Below are 21,946 nucleotides of genomic sequence, written 5' to 3'. Positions count from 1 at the left end.
TTGCGTAATTTGTGTGCAAGGACACGTAAGTGGGACAGGCCCTTAAGTATCCAAATAATAAACTAATCCCATTCACACAAGAATTCACAGTATAACATGATTTTTAAATCTCACTGTCATGAATTTATATGCCAGATGGAAGGAATTTAATGTTTAATTTCCATAAATTATTCTACAAACATCCACTCTCTATATAATCAAAGTTATTATTTTTTTGCACAATACATGTGGCTAAAACTGTTGTGGCTATTTAGTATAAAAATATTGATTATGGATAGACAATAACACAAAATATAGACGACTTAGATCCTCTTATGACATGATCGTCCAAAAAAAAAAAGAGGGTTTAAATAATCTTGCGAGTGGGTGTTTCTGGAATGCGATCGATTGGAACGTTGCCGTTGCCATGAATTTAAACCCCATATTGGCAGGCAAAGACACTGCCGGTTCGTATGGGGCCCAAATAACATTTTTGCATCGTAAAATTAGATTAAAGCCACCCCAAGAAGCAAGATTATATGTGAAATAAACGACTTACCTTTTGTTTTGTCCTGTAATTATGATCCGTCACGTTATAGGCGTTGAGGGCGTTCAAAGTCACGTTTTACTTTAATCCAACTTTTAAATTGTCCAGCGATTTATTTAAAAAAAAAAAAAAAAAAATTTTAAAACCGGGAACGGAAGTCCGATCGATTTTTCTTCATTGACTAGCAGCCCGAGGAAATCCCTCTCCGACAAGCGATACAAACCTGCATTTTAATCCCGCCCCTCCCTTCAAAGGCGCCAAAGTCGCGCGCACGGCCAGTGGCAGAACTGCAGCGCTGCTGAAGGTAGGTTTTGTAACATCGCTACTTAATGACTAGTTAAATCCAAAAATGTTTTTTCTACATAGTCATATGTAAATTGCTATTGAATATGCTATTTGTCATGCACTATTTATATAATTTAGTTGGCCTCCAAGCATATGGTCATGCTAAATGTGCGTATTTAGGACATGGTTCTGATATACGAGTATATTGTAGTCAACTCTTTTTGGAGTTACAGATGTGAAGTGATTGCCCTTTCAATGAGTCATGCGTCACCATCTACATCCATTCATACCCAGCCAATGAACAAGCACGCCAGGGTGAACACTAACGTGTTTGCCAAAGCACATTGCTTGATGATGTTGGACTGGTATGTGGAAATGATAGACTGAAGTTTAAAGAGCTATTTTAATAACATATTGGATGAGCATGTTGTAGACTTGTAGTTTTTAGAGAGAGAGAGTGGTTTCTATGTTATGAAATCAGATTAGCGATAGGGAGCATTGCCATTTTGCTGTTTCTATTGTAAATTCTGGGCTAGGCAAGAGTAGTTTGAGGTTTTAATGACATTTTGCACTTTTGCATGAAAACGTACCTTTTCTCTGCGGATAGATTGCTCACTAATCAGAAGCATTGTTCCATTGAAGAGCAATGGGAATGGAAATAATCATATGTAGTTAGTTTCCTAGGACTTTGGTGCAGTCAGTAAAATGCAGCATAGACCAGTGAGAAAAATAGAGAAAGCTGGATGTGAATGTTTATCTGTGATATATGAGTGACCTAAAGGGTTTTGAATGAGAAATGTCCGGTATTGCAATTGTCGAGATGACTTAAGTAGATTAATTTTAATGAGTTTGTTGAGGTTATTTTATTGTTAACTGGAATGTGCGCTTCCTGAAATCTCCTTGACTATTTTTGCAGAATTTACCAGAACCACTGAGGACCTTAAAGTGATGATGTTGTGATAGCATCTGCTTAGTGCCCTTACACCTACCAAACAGTTTATTTGCTTGAAATGTGGGTTTTGGCACCTGCTTACAATAATGTTACATTTTAATTAAAGCTAAAGATATGGATTTAAATAGCAATTTTCACACCTGAAGTGTTCCAAAATAATTTAAAGGTACTTTACTGGTTGCAGTTACTGTTATAACTAATGGAAACATTGCGATCAATTTGTGAACAGTGAGGTCTCAAACAATAATGAAGAAAGAACCTGATTCTACATATAAGATGCTGGAGTAACTCAGCAGGCCAGGCAGCATCTGTGGGGACAGGCAACAGATGACCTCAAGCAAGGAGGTTCCCTGATAGGCTGCTTGTTGGCTAGAGATGGTGTGAGCCCAAGATGTATACATAGTTGCGAACTGTGGAACTGGTTAACCGACTTTTAATGGAGAGGTGTGGGGCAAGTTAGGTAGAAGTTCCCTAAAATTAGAGAATTCAACATTCATACAGCTGGGTTGTAAGCTACCAAAGCAAAATATGAGGTGCTGTCCTCCAATTTCCATGTGGTCTCACTCTGACAATGGACAAGGCCCAGGACAGTAGACCAGATTATTAATTTTCAGGGTTAGCTGAAGGAATATGTATTGGTCTGGATTCATGTTCTGATGACATGACTTCAAATTCCATTGTGGCAGCTGGTGAGTTTTAATCCAAATAATTAAATAAAACTGGAATAGAAAGCTAATGTAATTGGCGGCATTAATGTTATCAACTGATTGTAATTTTTTAAAAAAATCCACTTTGCTAATTTCTTTAGGGGAGCAGAATTTACTATCCTTACAATTTTTGTGTGGACTATGTATGGCCCACAGTCATCAACATGTGTGACTTGTAATTGCCCGTTATAATGTCGTTGAGTTGCTACTCTGGGCAATTAAGATGGGACAATAAACATTGTCTCGGCCAGCAGTATCAGAGTTTTGTGAACAGTAAAAGATACACCCTTCGGTGAGACTAATTTGGGGTCGATTTGATATGTCCTCCAAAGAAATGCTACGAGCATTCAAAGATGTTGATCTTTGACAGCTCGTAGCACGCACTCAGTTTTGCAATGGAATGCTAATTTTTACTTTGCACTCAGGTGTGAAAAATGGGACTTGAAATTCCAATCTTCTGACTCTGATATAAGTGCTTCCACAGAAGAGGAGGAAGTTACATAGTCATGGAGACAGCTCTGCTGCCTAATAATATCATGGCTATTCTGATCTTGGCCTCAGCTCAGGTTTTCTGCCTGTCATTTATAACCCTTGATTCACCCAATGGACAAAATAACAATCCCAATTTTGAATACATTTATTGATTCAGCCACACAGCTCTCTGAGGCAGAGAACTGCAAAATTTCACAATCTTTTCTGAAATATTCAATTTCTTCTCTGTCCTAAATGAGATTCCTTTACTCTGAAACTTTGCCCCACAGATTAGTATTCTTTCAAGAAGGGAAAGCCCTCTCAGAATTCTGTTTCAAAAAAATTATGGATAATGTCTATTACTTATATTGTAAGAATGACTAGAAATTATCCCCCTTTCCACTTTACAGTAATTCCATTGGCAAACCTCTGACCTTCAAATACTCATTATAATGGCAGAGCCGAGTTTAGAATCTATCTATTCAGATCTGTGTGTGACATACATCAGCAGTCTCCAGTATGCTTTCTCAAATTTGCATTAATTACTTTGTTGTCAAGTGAAGGATGTCTTGTGAAGGACGTCTCCGGCCACCCCCCTGGACAGGAGCTGAGACTGGGAACTGTACCGCCCTTGCCCCCTCCCTCTGCAACTGCAAACAACCCCACTCTCCTGCTCACCTAACCCACCCCCCCCCCCCCCACCACCACCACCTTTCACTCCCAACTCCAGCCCCGTCCCGACCCCCTGGGAAACTGAAGGGAGCGACTTCCCCGGGGCGACTGGCACGGACCTGTTGGCATCGCCGACGTGAAGACAGTGCAAAGCCCCCGCGCCGGTGCAATGGGCGGGGAGCTGGGGAGGGAAGGGGTCACACACATGGCCGGGAAGCAGAGGGGTGTAGGTGGGGGTGGTGACAGATAGGGCCATCAATGAGTGGAGAAAAACAGAAACACCGACGTGCAAATGAGACCTACAACAGTGCATGATTTCTCTCGCGTTATGGCAGGTGATTGTCGCTGGGAGAACTGAAGGGATCCACAATCTGCTGCTGCCTGCCCGCTGAGTTAAAGAGTTCCCACGGTAGACTCACGATACACTAAGGTAAACGCACGGGCCACTACGTTATTACAACGAGTTAAAATGTTTCAATTCTTAACCACAAGAGTAAAATTGACTCGTGGAAAATTTCAAACATGTTTGATTTTTTTGCAAGAGTCGACAAGTTACACGAGTACCTGCCGTTAGCGCCACGATGCACTACGTTGCGTCCACGAATGCCGTACACTAATCGTATGCTATTACCACGAGGTTTAACTCGGGTTACCTCTTGTGTCAACTCGCAACGTGAGAATGGCCTTTAAGTTATACGAGAAGAAGGATTTCAGCCCGAAACGTTGCCCATTTCCTTCGCTCCATAGATGCTGCTGCACCCGCTGAGTTTCTCCAGCACTTTTGTCTACCTTCGATTTTACAGCATCTGCAGTTCCTTCTTAAACAAATAGTTTTTTAGACAATTAATATCTAGAATCTCAAATGTACTGCCAGAAATTCTAGTGGAGGCAGATTCCACTTTAGCATTTAGATGGGAGCTGAATAAATATTTGAAAGGAATCAGTTTGCAGGGTGAAACTAGGGATTGGGACTATGAATTGCTCTTGTATGAAGCCATGATGGATTCAGGGCACCATTGTCCATGCTGTGAATCTGCAATATCTAAACGTTCAAAATTGTATGCGTCAGGTATAGTACCATTTTGAAATTCAGTACAATGGTTATACATTGAAGCTTGGACTGTCTGCCAAAACATGGAAATGTTATCCTTCCCAGCTGATCCCAAGAAATGGACAGATAATGATTGCCTCCACATTTTGTCAGGCATGCCTGAAGTAGCAGTGCCATCGGTCTTAATAGATCACAAATAAAGTAAACATTTGTTGAGAATGTGAGAATTTGTTGAGAATACATCCTGTCTGACCTGCTAAATTTATAACATTCTCTGTTTTTATTTTGGGTCATACGGTGAATGTTAAAAGTAGATAAAATTATAATGTGATGTTGTTATATCTATACACTTTTTTGAGAATGCAATATCTAAAAGAAAATAATTAACTGTCCCAGATTTTAATCTACTATTCATCTGAGTAGACCTATTCTGCAAACTCATGCTGTCCATATGACACAAGCTATGATGCCATCATTCAGCACACTTGAAAAACTTCAGCATGGCCGACGGTCACTGCGGTCACTTTCTTCAAGCAACTGCCACGGACAGAAAACACTTGGTCACCCCTCTCATCAGTTGCCGCTTCTTCCAATAGGCTGTCACTTTGTCCACTCTACCTCTCCTCCCCTTCACCTCCGCCTCCTCTTCATTCTCCTCTGGAGTCACTGACAAACTCCACCTTGGAGGATGTCGGCGACTGCGGCAGACAAGGAGGAGGTGGCGGTGGAGCAGGGAGCGGCAGAGTGGACAAAGTGACGGGAGAAGGAGGTGGAGACAATGGTGGGGCAGGAAGTGGATAAGGAAATGGCTAACAGGAGCAAGCAGCAGCTGGTGTGAGGGAAGGGAGCCCCATTGTGACCGAGCATGTCTAGTCGGTGGCGCCAGCCTAAAGAAAGCGCTGCCAGCCATTGGGTACAACGTGAGCCGCAACAACAGCTGTACTAACTGGACTACAAACCCACTGACTCACATGGCTATCTGGACTACACGTCTTCCCACCCTGCCCCCTGTAAAGACTCCATCCCCTACTCCCAATTCCTCCGCCTACGCCGCATCTGTTCCCAGGATGAGACATTTCATACCAGGGCATCGGAAATGTCCTCGTTCTTCAGGGAACGGGGATTCCCCTCCGCCACCATAGATGAGGCTCACACCAGGGTCTCATCCATACCCCGTAACACTGCTCTCTCTCCCCATCCCCGCACACGCAACAAGGGCAGAGTCCCTCTGGTCCTCACCTTTCACCCCACCAGCCGGCAAATACAATACATAATCCTCCGCCATTTCCGCCACCTCCAACGTGACCCCACCACTCGCCACATCTTCCCATCTCCCCCCATGTCTGCCTTCCGCAAAGACCGCTCCCTCCGCAACTCCCTCGTCAACTCTTCCCTTCCCTCCCGCACCACCCCCTCCCCGGGCACTTTCCGTTGCAACCGCAAGAAATGCAACACCTGTCCCTTCACCTCCCCCCTCGACTCCATTCAAGGTCCCAAGCAGTCGTTCCAGGTGCGACAAAGGTTCACCTGTATCTCCTCCAACCTCATCTACTGCATCCGCTGCTCTAGATGTCAGTTGATTTACATCGGTGAGACCAAGCGTAGGTTGGGCGATCGTTTCATCGAACACCTCCGCTCAGTCCGCAATAACCTACCTGACCTCCCGGTGGCTCAGCACTTCAACTCCCCCTCCCATTCCCAATCCGACCTCTCTGTCCTGGGTCTCCTCCAATGCCAGAGTGAGCAACAGCGGAAATTGGAGGAACAGCACCTCATATTCCGACTGGGGACCTTGCGTCCTTATGGCATCAACATTGAATTCTCCCAATTTGGCTAGCCCGTGCTGTCTCCTCCCCTTCCTTAACCCTCTAGCTGTCTCCTCCCACCCTCCCATCCGCCCGCCCTCGGGCTCCTCCTCCTCCTCCCCTTTTCCTTCTTTCTTTCCCCACCCCCCATCAGTCTGAAGAAGGGTTTCGGCCCGAAACGTCGCCTATTTCCTTCGCTCCATAGATGCTGCTGCACCCGCTGAGTTTCCCCAGCAATTTTGTGTACCTTTGTACTAACTGGACGGTGTGGCAACTGTGGCAGAAGGGGTCGCTGGTGCAGATCATCGTCAGTGGCACCTAGTTATATGGTGAAATGACACAAAGTGCTAGAGTAACTCAGCAGACTGACACAGTCCTTGGCTCAAAATATTACCTATCCATTTTTTCCAGAGATGCTGCCTTACCTGCTGAGTTACTCCAGCAGTTTGTGACCCGGAGTATTAACCAGCATCTGCAGTTCTTTGTTTCTACTACTTAAATGATAATACCTTACTCGGTCATAGCGGACAATCGGCAATAACCGACACCACACCCCTCCCCTTATGGACGTTTATAACAAGGATTTACTGTATTTGGGAATCATGGGTTATGTACACATAGCCATGGTTATTGAAACAGGAATGATCATTCTAATCAGAACTGGTTTGATTACTTTCATGTTAATTTGAGAGCAAATGTTTGCGTTGATTTGTCTGCCTGCTATTGGAGGCAAGAAGCTCTGTTTAAAATGTATATGAATGGTATATTTTGTATTTTTATCAAGCTGGACGCAATTATGTAATCCAGTTGCCACCCTGTTAGTTTATTTTTTTGTGGTTTAATGACTAATACTACAAGATAAAATTGGTATTTAGTTCAGGTAAATGTGTTTTGGCAGGCAAGTAGGAACTATTGCGAAGATTAAATTTATTCTAGTTTTGAATGTGAAAAGTTTGCTTGGCTAGCTATGCATAAAATGTACTGTAGCATTGCTGGAGATAATCAAGTTAATCATGTAGGGCTTTTAAAGTAATTAACTATACAATTCTGGGATTGTGACAAGCATTTGAGATTCAGTTGTCATCTTTGCATTGAGCTTGATTATGCATAATTATGAAGTTATTTACAGTAATAGAAATGTAAAAATAAACTGCAGCTGGTGGAAATTTGAAATTAAAGCAGAAAATACTGGGGGGAAAAAGTGAATCGGGCAGCATCTGTTAAAAGAGAATAAGATTTAATATTTCAGATGCGGACCCTTTGAGTATTTCCAGCATTAAAAATTTGTATTACAATTATTTACAATGTGTAGCAACTCGTGTTTCAGAAATACAGTGCAGATGTGATGTTTTTTAGTGGTTATTAGTTAGTTCTCTAGTAATCTAAGTGCAATCAGTGAGATTGTAGTTAGAATCCAGTTGAAATCGCACTCGCCCACCACCACATGCTTTCACAGACTGGGTTATACATAAACATGTTATAGCTTAATATGAGAGCATTTGACATTTGCACATGGACTGCCCCTGACCCATGTGACTCCCATCGTGTTTGTCGATTATTGCTCTGTAATAGAATTGTCTCAGTGCAGAAGGAGGCTCTTCAGCCCATTGGGTCCATGTCAGTCTTTTTAATTGCACAATCCAGTTATTCCAGACTCCTGCTGTTTCACTGAACCACAATATGTAATGGATATGAGAAGGCTGACCACTATCTTTAAGGATGGGCATTGACTGTGCCCACTTTAGTAAGGACCATGTATTTGTCGGAATCATTTGGACTCACTTAACAATCCTTAGTACATTCAGTTAGCTGCAGTAAAAGTATTGTAAGGAGCAACTGCAGCTGCTGGTTTAAAAACAGATAGACACATAACGCTGGAGTAACTCAGTGGGTCAGACAACATCTCTGGAGAAAAGGAAAAGGTAAACAAGGTTGTGGCGAGGATGTAATCTGAGCTTGAATCTTTCAGCTTCCTTGACCTTACTGTCATGTTTTACTTTGTGCTATTTGGGAGATATCAATCGCCCATGTCCCATGTACTGTTTAAGAAGGAACTGCAGATGCTGGTTTAAACCGAAGATAGACACAAAAAACTGGAGTAACTCAGTGGGACAGGCAGCATCTCTGGAGAGAAGGAATGGGCTGACCAGGCGACAACGCTCAGACACCTCCTCCTACTATCTTTGGACCATGATCCCACAGATGAGCACCAGGCCTTAATCTCAAACACCATTACTGATTTCATCACTGATGGCTGTCTGCCTTCCACAGCCTCCAACCCTATCGTTTCCCAGCCCCGCACAACCCGTTTTAACTTCTCCCCAAAATCCATAAACACAACTGCCCTGGCAGGACCATTGTTTCTGCCTGCTCCTGTCCCACGGAAATGATTTCCATGTATCTCGACTTCATCCTATCCCCCCCCCCCTGGTCCAATCTCTCCTGATCTATGTCCAAGATACATCACATGCCCTTTGTCTCTTTAATGACCCTCGCTTTCCGCACCCCCATTCCCTCATCTTTACTATGGATGTCCTGTCATTCTACACCACCATCCCCCACCAGGAAAAGCCTTAAAACCCTCCGTTTCTTCCTCGACCGCAGAACCATTCAATTTCCCTCAACTAACACTCTACTCTGCCTAGCGGGGCTGGTCCTCTCCCTCAACAACTTATCCTTTGACTCCTCCCACTTCCTCTGTCCAAGCTGTAGCTAAGGGCACCCACATTGTCCCCAGCTATGCCTGCCTCTTTGTAGGGTACGTTGAATTTCAGGCGTACACTGGCCCAATCCCTGAACTCTATCTACGTTACAATGATTACGGCATCGGTGCTACATCCTGCACCCATGCAGAACTCATGGACTTCATCAACTTCACCACCAATTTTCATCCTGCACTCAAATTTACTTGAACCATCTCTGACAACTCCCTCCCCTTTCTTGATCTCACAGTCTCCATCACAAGACAATAGACTATTGACTGATGTCTATTACAAACCCACTGACTACACTTTATCACACCCTGCTTCCTGCAAAGACTCAACTTCCCAATTACTCTGTCTGCGCCGCATCTGTGCCCAAGATGAGGTGTTCCAAACTAGAACATTTGAGATGTCCTCATTCTTTAGGGAACGGGGGTTCCCCTCTCCTATCATAGAAGAGGCCCTACCTCGTGTCTGCTCGGTACCCCACAGCTCCGCCCTTGCTCCCCATCGCCCGAGTTGCAACAGAGACAGTCTCTTTAGTCCTTACCTTCCACCCCATCAGCCGTCGAATACAACACATAATCCAAAGTTTCCGCCACCTCCAACGGGATCCCACCACCAGCCACATTTTCCCATCTCCACCCCTTTCCGCCTTCCGCAGAGACCGCTACCTCCGCAATGCCCTGGTTAACTCATCCCTTCCCACCCAAACTACCTCCTCCCCAGGTACCTTCCCCTGCAACAGCAGAAGATGCAACACCTGTCACTATACCTCCTCCCTCGACTCTGTCCAGGGACCCCGACAGTCCGTTCAGGTTAGGTAGAGGTTCACTTGCACTACCTCATCTACTGTATCTGTTGTTCAAGATGTGGACTCTTATACATCGGTGAGACCAGGTGCAGACTTTCGCGGAACACCTTTGCTCAGCCCGCGTGATCCAACCTGATCTCCCGGTTGCTGGACACTTTAATTCTCCTTCCCATTCCTACACAGACCTTGCCGTCCTCGGTCTCCTCCATTGACACAATGAGGCTAAACGCAAATTGGAGGAACAGCATGTCATATTTTGCTTGGGCAGTTTAAAGCCCAGTGGCATGAATACTTCAGGTAGCCCCGGCATTCTCTCTCTCTCTCTATCCCTCCCCCACCCAAGTCGCATTAGCTTCTCATGTTCACCCTACAAACATCTTACAATGGCCTGTTTCCTTTATCATCGTTACTTTTTTGCATATCTTTCATTCATTGTTCTTTTTCTCACCACATCACCGCCTAAATCTCTTGTTTCCCTTATCCCTAACCAGTCTGTAGAAGGGTCTCGACCTGAAACTCACCCATTCCTTCTCTCCAGACAGAGATGTTGCCTCTCCCACTGAGTTATTCCAGCTTTTTGTGTCTATCTCCCATGTACTGTTCTTTGATTTGGGCGCTTCTTCCTCCTTGCCACCTCTTTTTGATGATTTAAAACTGATAAATCATAGCTTAAATACCCCACTCTTTTCTGCTGCTGGCAAATACTCCTCTGTGATTCTACATTCTTTACTTTCTCATGATGTGCTTATTAATTTTTTTCATGCCTATTTCTTACCCCATTCAGGCCAGGGTTTGTGAATGAATTGTCGGTTTAGGTTATGTATTGAAGTCCTAATCTGGAGTTTGAATCCATGCTATTTTGAGCTGAATAGGTTATCATTAAGCCAATATATTGGAATGTTTGATTAAACTTCCTATAAACTGCAGATTTGTATCCCTAGATATTCTGGTATGTGGCTTGTTAAATTTGAGAATGCCCTTTAATGAACAGCTTGGATCAAAGTTGTGTTCAACAAAAGTATATCAACCATTGAATTCAACTTAATTCTTCTTATTTTCTCTTGCCCTGGAGAAAGTTGGTAAAATTTAAACATTTTAAATTCAATTCTAATTTCAAATTATGTGAATCTATTTCACCATTTGCTTTATGTGAAACTGAGCAGTGAGCACAAAATAAATAAAAGTGATGCACATGTCCTCTCAACGACTTTTCTGTTATTTACAGAATAAAAGAGATGAACATCTACTCAAGAAAAGAAATGTGCCACAAGAAGAAAGTTTAGAAGACTCTGATTTGGATGGAGATTTCAAAGCTGTAAGTGGTAATATTGACTTTAAGTTACAATTTCAAGTTCAAGTTAGTTTATTGTCATGTGTCCCTGACAGGACAATGAAATTCTTGCTTTGCTTCAGCACAACAGAACATAGTAGGCATAGACTACAAAACAGATCAGTGTGTCCATATACCATTATATAAATATATACACACATGAATAAATAAACTGATAAAGTGCAAATAACAGATAATGGGCTATTAATGTTCAGAGTTTTGTCTGAGCCAAGTTTAATAGCCTGATGGCTGTGGGGAAGTAATTATTCCTGAACCTGGTCATTGCAGTCTTCAGGCTCCTGTAATGTAGCAGGGAGATGAGTATGTGGCCAGGCTGGTGTGGGTCCTTGATGATACTGCCAACCTTTTTGAGGCTGGCAGTATCACCTCAGTATCTTTCTAAACATTTTTATTAATAATTGTTCTAATTGTTCTAATCCAATTACCTAACAAAATAAAGCAAGTTTATGGCTGGAATTGCCTTCCAGTTAACAATTTTACAGTAAATTTCAAAAATTCTTGGAAACTAACATAGTAATCTATTTGTTAGCAAGATCCTGGCTGGTTAAATCATCTGCACTTGATCAGAATGATACACAGTTCAGATTGCTCTTAATATTATTCAAGATGAATTTCAAGATGATATGGTACAACAATGTATTATTTTTATGTGTTAACGATAGTAGGTTAACATTTTTAATTGTGTAACTTGTACTGGTAACATTGTTTTTTATGTGAAACAATCCAGGGCTCTCACTTAACTTTTTTTCCCTGTTGCCAGCCGGTCAACCTAGGCAGCTTTTTAGGTTGCAAATTACAGTTTAGGTGGTCATTTAAGACGGCTTGCATGACGTGTGCGATAATGTGCTCGGACGAAGTGCGTAGATACCAGTCGGATTTATGCTCAATGAATCATTCACATATTATTTCTGCTTCAAATAAAGACACAAACTAAACATATTCACCAATCAAGGCATGATATATACCACAATGACATGCAGCAAAATTATAATACGGTATCTCAACTCTTTTTGCACATTGCAATTAATGCAATTTCTATTATTTCTTTCCACTTCCAAACAAAAATGTGGTAGGATTATTCTGCGTATGATCAACGTGTCAATAAATCCTGGACCATGATAACATATATGCTTAACCATGCACACTACAGATTGATGCAAGCATGTTTTCTGTGAAGGACCGAAAATTATCATGACATGGCCATAGCATGGGTCGTTATTGCTATTGGTACAGAAACACTCTCGCTTCCCACATAATTTATCCACAACAAAATATACAGGTTGCAAGGAATTTTCTAAAGGCATTTTATGATAATAGCTGTTAAAACTGACTATACCCATCTGACAGGTTAAACATTACACTAACTAACAAGAGATGGCCAAAGGATATAAATGCAGCAAATGGTCTTTTGGTAATATATTTAAAGGTGTCAAGACGCCACATTACCGGGCATTCAGATTAGATGCATGTGTTGTGAACAGCAATGAAGATACCCAGTTTGTAAGCACCAGATTAAATTTTTTTTTTTGATAAACACTGTTTCCATCATTCCCACTTCAGAATTAACGTTAAAATTTCAACTGAAATATCTCCTGACCAAATTTATGATGTATATGACTGACTGTAGAAATAAAACCTGGATAAATCCAACGTATAGTTGTGAATGTTGCTCATTAAATAATTACAGTACTGATACTCCATATTAAGAGCATTGATTTGCTGTTAAAATGAATTATGTAATAACGTGTCAACGGTAGCAGTGACAATTGAACACTGCGGTTTTAATGTTTCATGTGTTCACTATTTAATTAATCCATCTTTATGGATTAAAGCAAATAATAACATTGGGAATTAAAACACATTTGATTGCATTCCGTTAGCAAACATAGTCAATGTTCGCTCTGAAGACATTTCCAGCACAATAGGGTCAGTGGGTGTAGGAATCAGTGCGGAGTGGATAGATGGCGGGGGGGGGGGTTGAGAAGGCAATCGGTGCGGAATGGATTACCGGGATCGCCGTCTGGAGCCCGGAGTGCTGGGCCTGCGGCACCGACATCCTGGAGCTGTGGTTCGCGGAGCTCCCAACGCGGGCGGCGCTGACAAATATCGTGGGGTCCTGCGACTCTGCCCGGCTCGGCCTGCGGACTCGGGAGCTGCGGACTCCGGTGGGAGGCGGCTGATTGGGAGATCCGGGCCGCTGAGGAGGATTTTCACCGTCGGGGTTCGGCGTCGGCGTTCCATCAGCCCGGCGAGAGGGCCTGAGCATCGGGCCGCCCGGGGTGGCGACTGCGGGTGCTCGGAAGGCCCCGACCACGGGTGAACATCTGGGAAGATCGGAGGGGAGGCTGGCTGGACTATGGTGCCTTCCTCACCAACTTTCTGTGTTTGTGCTTTTTTTTTAAATTCTATTTTATTTTTTAACATGTTTTATTATTTATTATTTATTTATTTTTATGATACTGACTGTAAAGGGAAATTCATTTCATTGTCTCTAATTGAGACAATGACAATAAATTTGAATACAATACAATACAATTGAGGCAGATGAATTAGTACATGTTGGTTGGAGTATGTAAAATTGTGAGGGGAGAGCATGGGGGATGTCAGTGGTGTTGAATGGGGGGGGGGGGGATCAGTACGGGATGGATGGGGGGGGTTGTCAGTACAGGATGAATGGGGGGAAATCAGTACAGAATAAATGGGGGTAGACAAAAATGCTACCCACCTCGCATTGTAACATTAATTCTGAAGTGGGAATGATGGAAACAGCGTTTATCAATAATTTTTTTTAAATCTGGTGCGTACAAACTGGATATCTTCATTGCTGTTCACAACATGTACATCTAATCTGAATGTCCGGTAATGTGGCGTTTTGACACCTTTAAACATATTACCAAAAGAACATTTGCTACAGTTATGTCCTTTAGCCATCAGTTAGTGTAATGTTTAACCTGTCAGATGGATATAGTTGGTTTTAACAGCTATTATCATAAAATGCCTTTAGAAATTTCCTTGCAACCTGTATATTTTATTATGGATAAATTATGTGGGAAGCCAGAGTGTTTCTGTGCCAATAGCAATAACGACCCATGCTATAGCCATGTCATGGTAATTTTCGGTCCTTCACAGAAAACATGCTTGCATTAATCTGTAGTGTGCATGGTTAAGTATATATGTTACCATGGTCCAGGATTTATTGACACGGGTTGATCATACGCTGAATAATCCAACCACATTTTTATTTGGAAGTGGAAAGAACTAATAGAAATTGCATTAATTGCAATGTGTAAAAAGAGTTGAGATATTGTATTATAATTTTGCTGCATGTCATTGTGGTATATATCATGTCTTGATTGGTGAATATGTTTAGTTTGTGAGTTATTTGAAGCAGAAATAATATGTGAATGTAGACAAAAGTGAAATACGCAACGTTTCGGGCCGAAACCCTTCTTCAGACTGATGGGTTTCGGCCTGAAACGTTGCCCATTTCCTTCACTCGCTAGATGCTGCCGCACCGCTGAGTTTCTCCAGCACTTTTGTCTACCTTCGATTTTCCAGCATCTGCAGTTCCTTCTTGAACATAATATGTGAATGCTTCATTGAGCATAATTCCGACTGATAACTGCGCACTTCGTTCGAGCACATTATTGCACGCGTCATACATTTGACGTCTTAAATGACCACCTAAACTGTCATTTGGCAACCTAAAAAGCTGTCAAGGTTGCCCGGCTGGCAACAGGGAAAAAAAGTTAAGTGAGAGCCCTGGAGATACAGTGCGGAAACAGGCCTTTCGCTCGCCCCCACCATTAAAACTATCCTACACACGCACACAAACTAGGGACAATTATACCAACCCAATTAATCTACAAATCTTCAGTGTATAACCAGCATATAGAAACTTACAAAATTCTTAAGGGGTTGGACAGGCTAGATGCAGGAAGATTGTTCACGATGTTGTGGAAGTCCAGAACAAGGGGTCACAGTTTAAGGATAAGGGGGAAATCTTTTAGGACCGAGATGAGGAAAACATTTTTCACACAGAGAGTGGTGAGTCTCTGGAATTCTCTGCCACAGAAGATAGTTGAGGCCAGTTCATTGGCTATATTTAAGAGGGAGTTAGATGTGGCCCTTGTGGCTAAAGTGATCAGTGGGTATGGAGAGAAGGCAGGTACAGGATACTGAGTTGGATGATCAGCCATGATCATATTGAATGGCGGTGCAGGCTCGAAGGGCCGAATGGCGTACTCCTGCACCTATTTTCTATGTTTCTATGTTTCTATATGTAGTTCCTTCCTATACAAACCTGTAAGTATTTGTAGTGTGGGCGGAAACCAGAGCTCACAGAGAAGAGCTCCATGCAGGTCACCGGGAGAACGTACAAACTCCATACAGACAGCACCCGTATTCAGGAACGAACCCGGCACTCGCAGCAACTTAAGACTGCGCCACCGTGCCGCCCAATTATCTTGTACAACTGTAACATAACAGGTTATTGCAGCTGTTTTTAAAATCCCTCAGATATTTTTTTACAAGATTTTCCCCCTACATTTTGACTGTAGGGAAAAAAGGGGAAAAGATCAATTATTCACGGACCAATGACCTCGTTGGGCCAAAGGGTAAATTATGTCGGAGCAACCTGTTGAAAGCTATCATATGGTAATGCATTTATTGTAGGTTGGTGTATAAGTGGCGATGTTGCTGCAGCTGAATGTGTCAAGGCAGTGTTTGTCGAAGGTGTTTGTCAGGAGTTTACCCAAAATATTAACGTGGGAATTTGGGTGCAGAGAAACTAAAATCAAAAGTCTATTGAAAATAACACGCATGGGAATCTAATCCCAATGCAATATACCACATGCTGAGCAATTTTGCATCAACTCATACAATGCTGTACCTATACATTGAACTGATCGCACAGCCATCAGATAATAATCCGGAAAAATTAGTTAATTGCTGATGCACATTCACGCTCACTTTCTTCTTCCACTTGATGGTCACCTAACTACAGAATGACTTGTGCACTCCATTAATAGGAAATCTCTAGTTTGGATGTAGTCTTCAGAGCCTTTTAAACATTTATATTTAGAGTAACTCGGGTAAGGCTGCTTCTCCCACTTCCATTGGTCGCTGTCTGTTAGGGCGCGTCACTGCTTCCTCCATCGGGTTTAGTTGGGGTTGCTGTGGGTGGAGGGAGAGAGAGAGAGAGAGAGAGGAGGGCCAGGGTGTAGCGGCAGATTTTTATATCGTTCAAGAGATTACTCCCTCTAGCCACTAAGGAATTACATGGTTAAAGGCGAATGTCGTAATACGCATGTGACCTCTCCGTGAGACCTTCAGAGCTTCTTTACAGATAAATCTTCATAACACAGTCTTTTGATTAATAGTTTCTTTATTGTTGAAGAAAAACAATAAGGTACATCCGACCTTCTTCTCCGACTCTTACACTTTTATGTTCGTCAAACTCCAGCATATTGCTTAAATGTTAGTGAACTCCCCGTGTCTCGGTTAAACGTCACATGATCTTCTGCGCAAGAAACCTAGCTCCAAACACACCCTTGAATAAGTCATAAATCCCACCCACATAATAACGGGCAGTGTAAAATTTAAAGGCACGTGCCATAATTAATGACACACAAAATAAGCCAAATGGCCACTACACAGGGTCTTAGGGGGGCAAGGTCTAGCCATGATCCTGACTCGCTGTAACAAACCCACTCGGTGGGGGGGTGGGGGTGGGGGTGGGGGGGGGGTGGGGGGTGGGGTGGGGTGGGGGGGGGGGGGGGGGGGGGGGTGTGTGTGCGTGCGTGTGTGCGTGCGTGCGTGTGTGCGTGTGTGCGCGTGTGCGCGTGCGCGCGTGCGTGCGTGCGTCCGTCCGTTCAATATGATCATGGCTCATGATGCAGAATTCGTCTTTTAGTAAGATGCCTTCACTAAAGCAATTTGCTAGTTCTCTTCAATGTTAATGCACAACATTTTGGGATGTCCAAACAAAATGTTAAATAACTTGAATGCGTTATCCCACTAACTTTGCACAACATTTCCAGACAATGGTGTAACTCAAATTATATTTTATTATCTTTCTACAGCTGTAGATGCAGCACTTGCAGCATGATTCAACTCAATAATAACAAATGTATTTACAGAAGAAAGAGTATGTTGAAGCATAAGCATTGTGATTTTGTGCCATTTCACTAGTTTTAGGTTTTTAAAACTGAAAAAATGTTTGATTGTTAAATTAGTCACCAAGATTCTTATGGCCAAATGTTCATTATTTTCGTCTTCTTAGATTAATATTTCCAGCATTTTCTGTTTTCATGTGCAGTTATTTTTCTGTTATTCTGGTGTTCTTTCAAACATGATTGTTTGATTAGTTGTTTGATCATGATCTGGGGAATGATTAAATTTATTGACATTAAAAGTTATTAATTGAAAATCTGAAGCTTAACGGGGTTTACGCACGGAACACTGGACAGTTTTAAAGATTATTTAATTTAATAATGTTAAAAATAATTGGTATTTCGTAGGTTAGAATGTGAAATCCATTCTACTCTGATACAGCAGCAGCTGGTAAATCTGAAAGGGTAAATGTTTTAAGGAAGATTTCGGATCTTCTGGACACTATGAATGTACACTATGAACTCTGAGATATGATGCAGTTTTATAGCACTGAAAATAATGTTTCTAAAAATTGCGTCATCTAATTCTAGTTTTAATTTCCTTTCTAGCAAAATATAACATTAGATGCCATACTTCAGGTAAGAAGAGTTAATTTACATTTTTGATGGTAAAATTAGGATTCCGTTAATTTACAAGAAGATTGCAATTTATATTATTTCCGATTCAGTAGCTCTCGACCTTTAAAGTTGTTAATAAAGTGCAATTTCTGCTTGTTCTTTAGGAAAATTACTCAATGAATATTTTGTGTTATTAAAGAGCAGAAAATGCACTGAGCAGTTTTTATACAAGCATAAAAAACAGAAGCAGGAATAGACAATTCAGCCTTGTGAGCCCCATTCAAAAATAAGGGGGTGAATTGGTTACAATGTTATTTTAATTGGGAACTAGAGAACTATTTAAACATTACTTTGGAAATTGATAGGCAGAAAAGTTGTCTTGGTTTTATACAGTATATGAGAAAAAAAACCCTGCTTCTATGTAACCTCCCCACAGTAATAAGAGACCATTGTTTCTTAAAAGCTGCTGTTAGTTTTGCTGACACTTGTGCAACAATATTAACGTAATATACAGCCTTTAGTATTTTTAGGTTCTAGTAACATTGAAAGGATTTTTGATAATGCTATGGGGAAAATTACTTTGTTAATGCGAATCTGAAACTCTCTAGTCCCTAACTCCCTTACCCCATTGACACAATTGTCTTTATAACATGATTTTCTAATAATGTGGTTTCTTAGAAACGTAACTATTGCATTATAGCAGAACTACCTGTAAAATGGTTTGAATCTTGCCATTTTTATGTCACCATCACTCAATACGAGTGCAACAAAATAGTGCAGCCCTCGTCTGTTGCAGCTATTCATTCCCAATGAATAACACTATAAATTCTTATTTTCTGTAATGGTAATTAGTGCAGCAAGTCACTGGTGGTATCAGATCATAGTGCCCTTTTTCAGTCTCTTTGTCTCGTTTAACTAATCAAGTCTACTGAATGCAAAGTAGTTTATAATGTATTAAGTCAATTCAACACCATGCCCTAAAGTCCCAGCCAGTTTTGATTCCTTTAATTAGTCTTTCATTTCCCTTGTCTTTGTGATAAAACATATTTACATGTCCATTATGACTTCAAAATTATGTTTAGTCCAGTGTTCATATTTTTAAAAACTGTATAATTAAGCAAAGAACCTCATAAAATTTGAGGTTTTCAATTTCCTATTTCTAAAGCAAAGTAAAATTATAAATAAAGGAGTTGGCTGTTATTTTTTGATAACTATAGAAACATAGAAACTAGGTGCAGGAGGGGGCCATTCAGCCCTTCGAGCCTGAACTGCCATTCATTGTGATCATGGCTGATCGTCCCCAATCAATAACCCGTGCCTGCCTTCTCCCCATATGCCTTGATTCCACTAGCCCCTAGAGCTCTATCTAACTTTATCTAACTATGAAAAGTTAACTTTTTTCTCTTTTTTAATTGCAGAATGCAACAAATGAAAATCCAGTTATTCAGCTGAGTGCTGTGCAAGCTGCAAGGTGAGTTGTAGTGTTGGTTTTGTGTAGGTACCAAGTCTGTATGTTTGCACATGCTAGTTCACCTTTGCTGTATTGAACCTTTACTTTGTCAGCTTAATTATTTCTTGAATAGATAAGTATTTTGTTCTTTCGATTAAACACATTATTAGGTAGATGGGCTGTTAACAGCCTATGAGTAAAATGTGGATTTTAGTGTCTGCATGTTAATCATAACGGCAAACAGACCTCAAGTCTGACTCAAAGGTCTTCAACAGCAATTTTGCAAGTACATGGAAAGTAGCATAACATAATTATCCCAGTCTATTAGTTTGCAAAATTGAATTTCTGTTTGGTTTGTATTACAAAGAAAGTCCCAATGCTGCAGTACTCCATATAACCAAGACATCATGGATTTTTTTTAAACTTGCAGATTTCCATTTACCATTATTCATCTTTGGATCTTGTTCTTGATGTTTCATTTCCTTGTTACTTTGAGTTGTCCTAATTTCATTAGTAACTCAAAAAGAAGTCTTCCGAATGTTAGAAATCCAAATTGCATGCAACTCTAATTTCAATTGCTGATCGACTGTTATCAGTAAATATTGTTTAATAATAACATTTCACAATAACTGCATGAGTCCTTCCTTTGATAAACTTTTTCACTCCCAGAATTTAAAATTTAATGTCGTATTCTTGTCAGGTTATGATGTCCAAGACCTGCTCTTTGTTGTAACCTCAGAGGTACCTGTGTGCCGGATGCCTCGTGCTCATTATATTTACACATTGATGCCATATTGCACGATATCAGATGGAAGCCATTCTTGTGCTCTTGTATTATCTTTGAACTATTGAATTATTAACAATTGAACAATTTCCTGAAATTTTCCTACATGATACCAATATCAGGAAGTGGCCCGGCTATCAAATCTTCCTCGTTGTTCACCAAAGAAAATGAACACAGATTACTTCAATAGAATATATATCAATGTTAAATTGAATATCGACAGTTTATTTGTTATTTACTGGCACGTGACCATGTTTTTCTGACCCCATAGGATCCCTCAAATTAATCCATAGTTACCTAGAAGAATTCTCATTTATTGGTATAATTTTCTTTTTGCATTTTGTCATTGTGGGATAGGATAGGAGAACGAGCTGTGGTCAGGATGGAATCGTGAGGAACAATCGGAACCAAGGATAGGGACCTTAGTCAATATCTGATGTTTTCTGTCAAATTCAATTTTGAGGTGATTCCAATCTTAAATTCTTATTCTGTGGGCAATCCTTTGTCCATGGCCTCCTTTGCAGTTTACTGTGCTTTTTAGTGATATAATAAAGGTGTGTAAAGTCTATTAGAATAAAGGAAATCCAGGCAAGAGTAGTAAGTTCCTTTTCCATTCGAACATTAAATTCGGATTTAAATTCAGAATTAATGTTTCTCTACAATTCATACCCCTTTGGATATGTTTGCAACCCTCACATTTTAGTTTGGCACTAATTGTTGTAAAGGTTTGGAGGTAAATTTCCACAGAATCTGTGTGCTTCATGCATGCATCTCCCATGCAGGTTGTGCATCAATTTCTTATCCGCGAATTTTTTTCACCAAATTAGAAAGCAGTTAGAAATATTCTTCTAATTTCAGTAACTCATGGCCAATTGTTTTTGTTTTAGTTTCTGTAGTTACACATTTTCGAATTCCAGTCCTATTTATACTTATCTTCTTTACTTTACATGCAGCTAACTTAAGCATCCAGCTCTTCTTTGTTTCTCTACATTTACACCACAGTATCTTGGTTGAACAAAAACTATTCAGTAGCTAGTGCAGTGTGGAACCAGGCTGCATTATACTACTCAAGAAGGGTTTTGACCCGAAACATTGCCTATTTCCTTCGCTCCATAGATGCTGCCGCACCCGCTGAGTTTCTCCAGCAATTTTGTCTACCTTGCATTATACTACTCTATCATCCTTTATGATCATGTTTTCAGAATAACCTCTAATCGTGCTGCCTGTGAAGAGCCTCTGAAGAGTATTGTTCCGACAAAACCCTTGTAATCAGTGTGGATTTGTCTTTCCTCGTATTCATTCAAGAAATAAATCGTAAAAAATGTTCCACTTGGCCAATAAACCATTTTCTACGGTTTCATTCTATTCACCTGACTGCAATTGTTAAATGTTAATCTTGTCCACTGCCAATTCTGAATTATACTCAATAAGCCTGTAAATCATGGATGAGTTGTGGCACCAACTTATTTGCTTTCTTTCATAGTTCACAACATATTTTGAAGAATACCACATAATGCAGAAAATATGGAACAGATTTTATTAATTCCTATAACAAGACATCAACTCAGTCTGGGTTGGTGTGGCATTTCAGTTTCCTACATTCTTAAATTACAGAATTACCTGTGAATTACTGTTGAAAACTACC

General features: G+C 41.0%; 1 protein-coding gene across 1 annotated transcript in view; it reads left to right on the top strand.

Annotated features, from left to right (window-relative positions):
- The window catches only part of kpna3 (karyopherin subunit alpha 3), a 94,801-nt gene that overhangs the window by 13,815 nt on the left and 59,040 nt on the right, over positions 1–21,946 (top strand). The window contains exons 3-5 of the mRNA XM_033032807.1: positions 11,211–11,300; positions 18,059–18,088; positions 19,486–19,538. Of these exons, the coding sequence (XP_032888698.1) occupies positions 11,211–11,300; positions 18,059–18,088; positions 19,486–19,538 (173 nt within the window). The remainder of the gene's footprint in view (positions 1–11,210; positions 11,301–18,058; positions 18,089–19,485; positions 19,539–21,946) is intronic.

This window comes from Amblyraja radiata, chromosome 14 (genome assembly GCF_010909765.2).
Source record: "Amblyraja radiata isolate CabotCenter1 chromosome 14, sAmbRad1.1.pri, whole genome shotgun sequence".
NCBI lineage: Eukaryota > Metazoa > Chordata > Chondrichthyes > Rajiformes > Rajidae > Amblyraja > Amblyraja radiata.
Note: the sequence above shows the minus strand (reverse complement) of the source record. Positions and strands in the feature narration are given on the sequence as shown.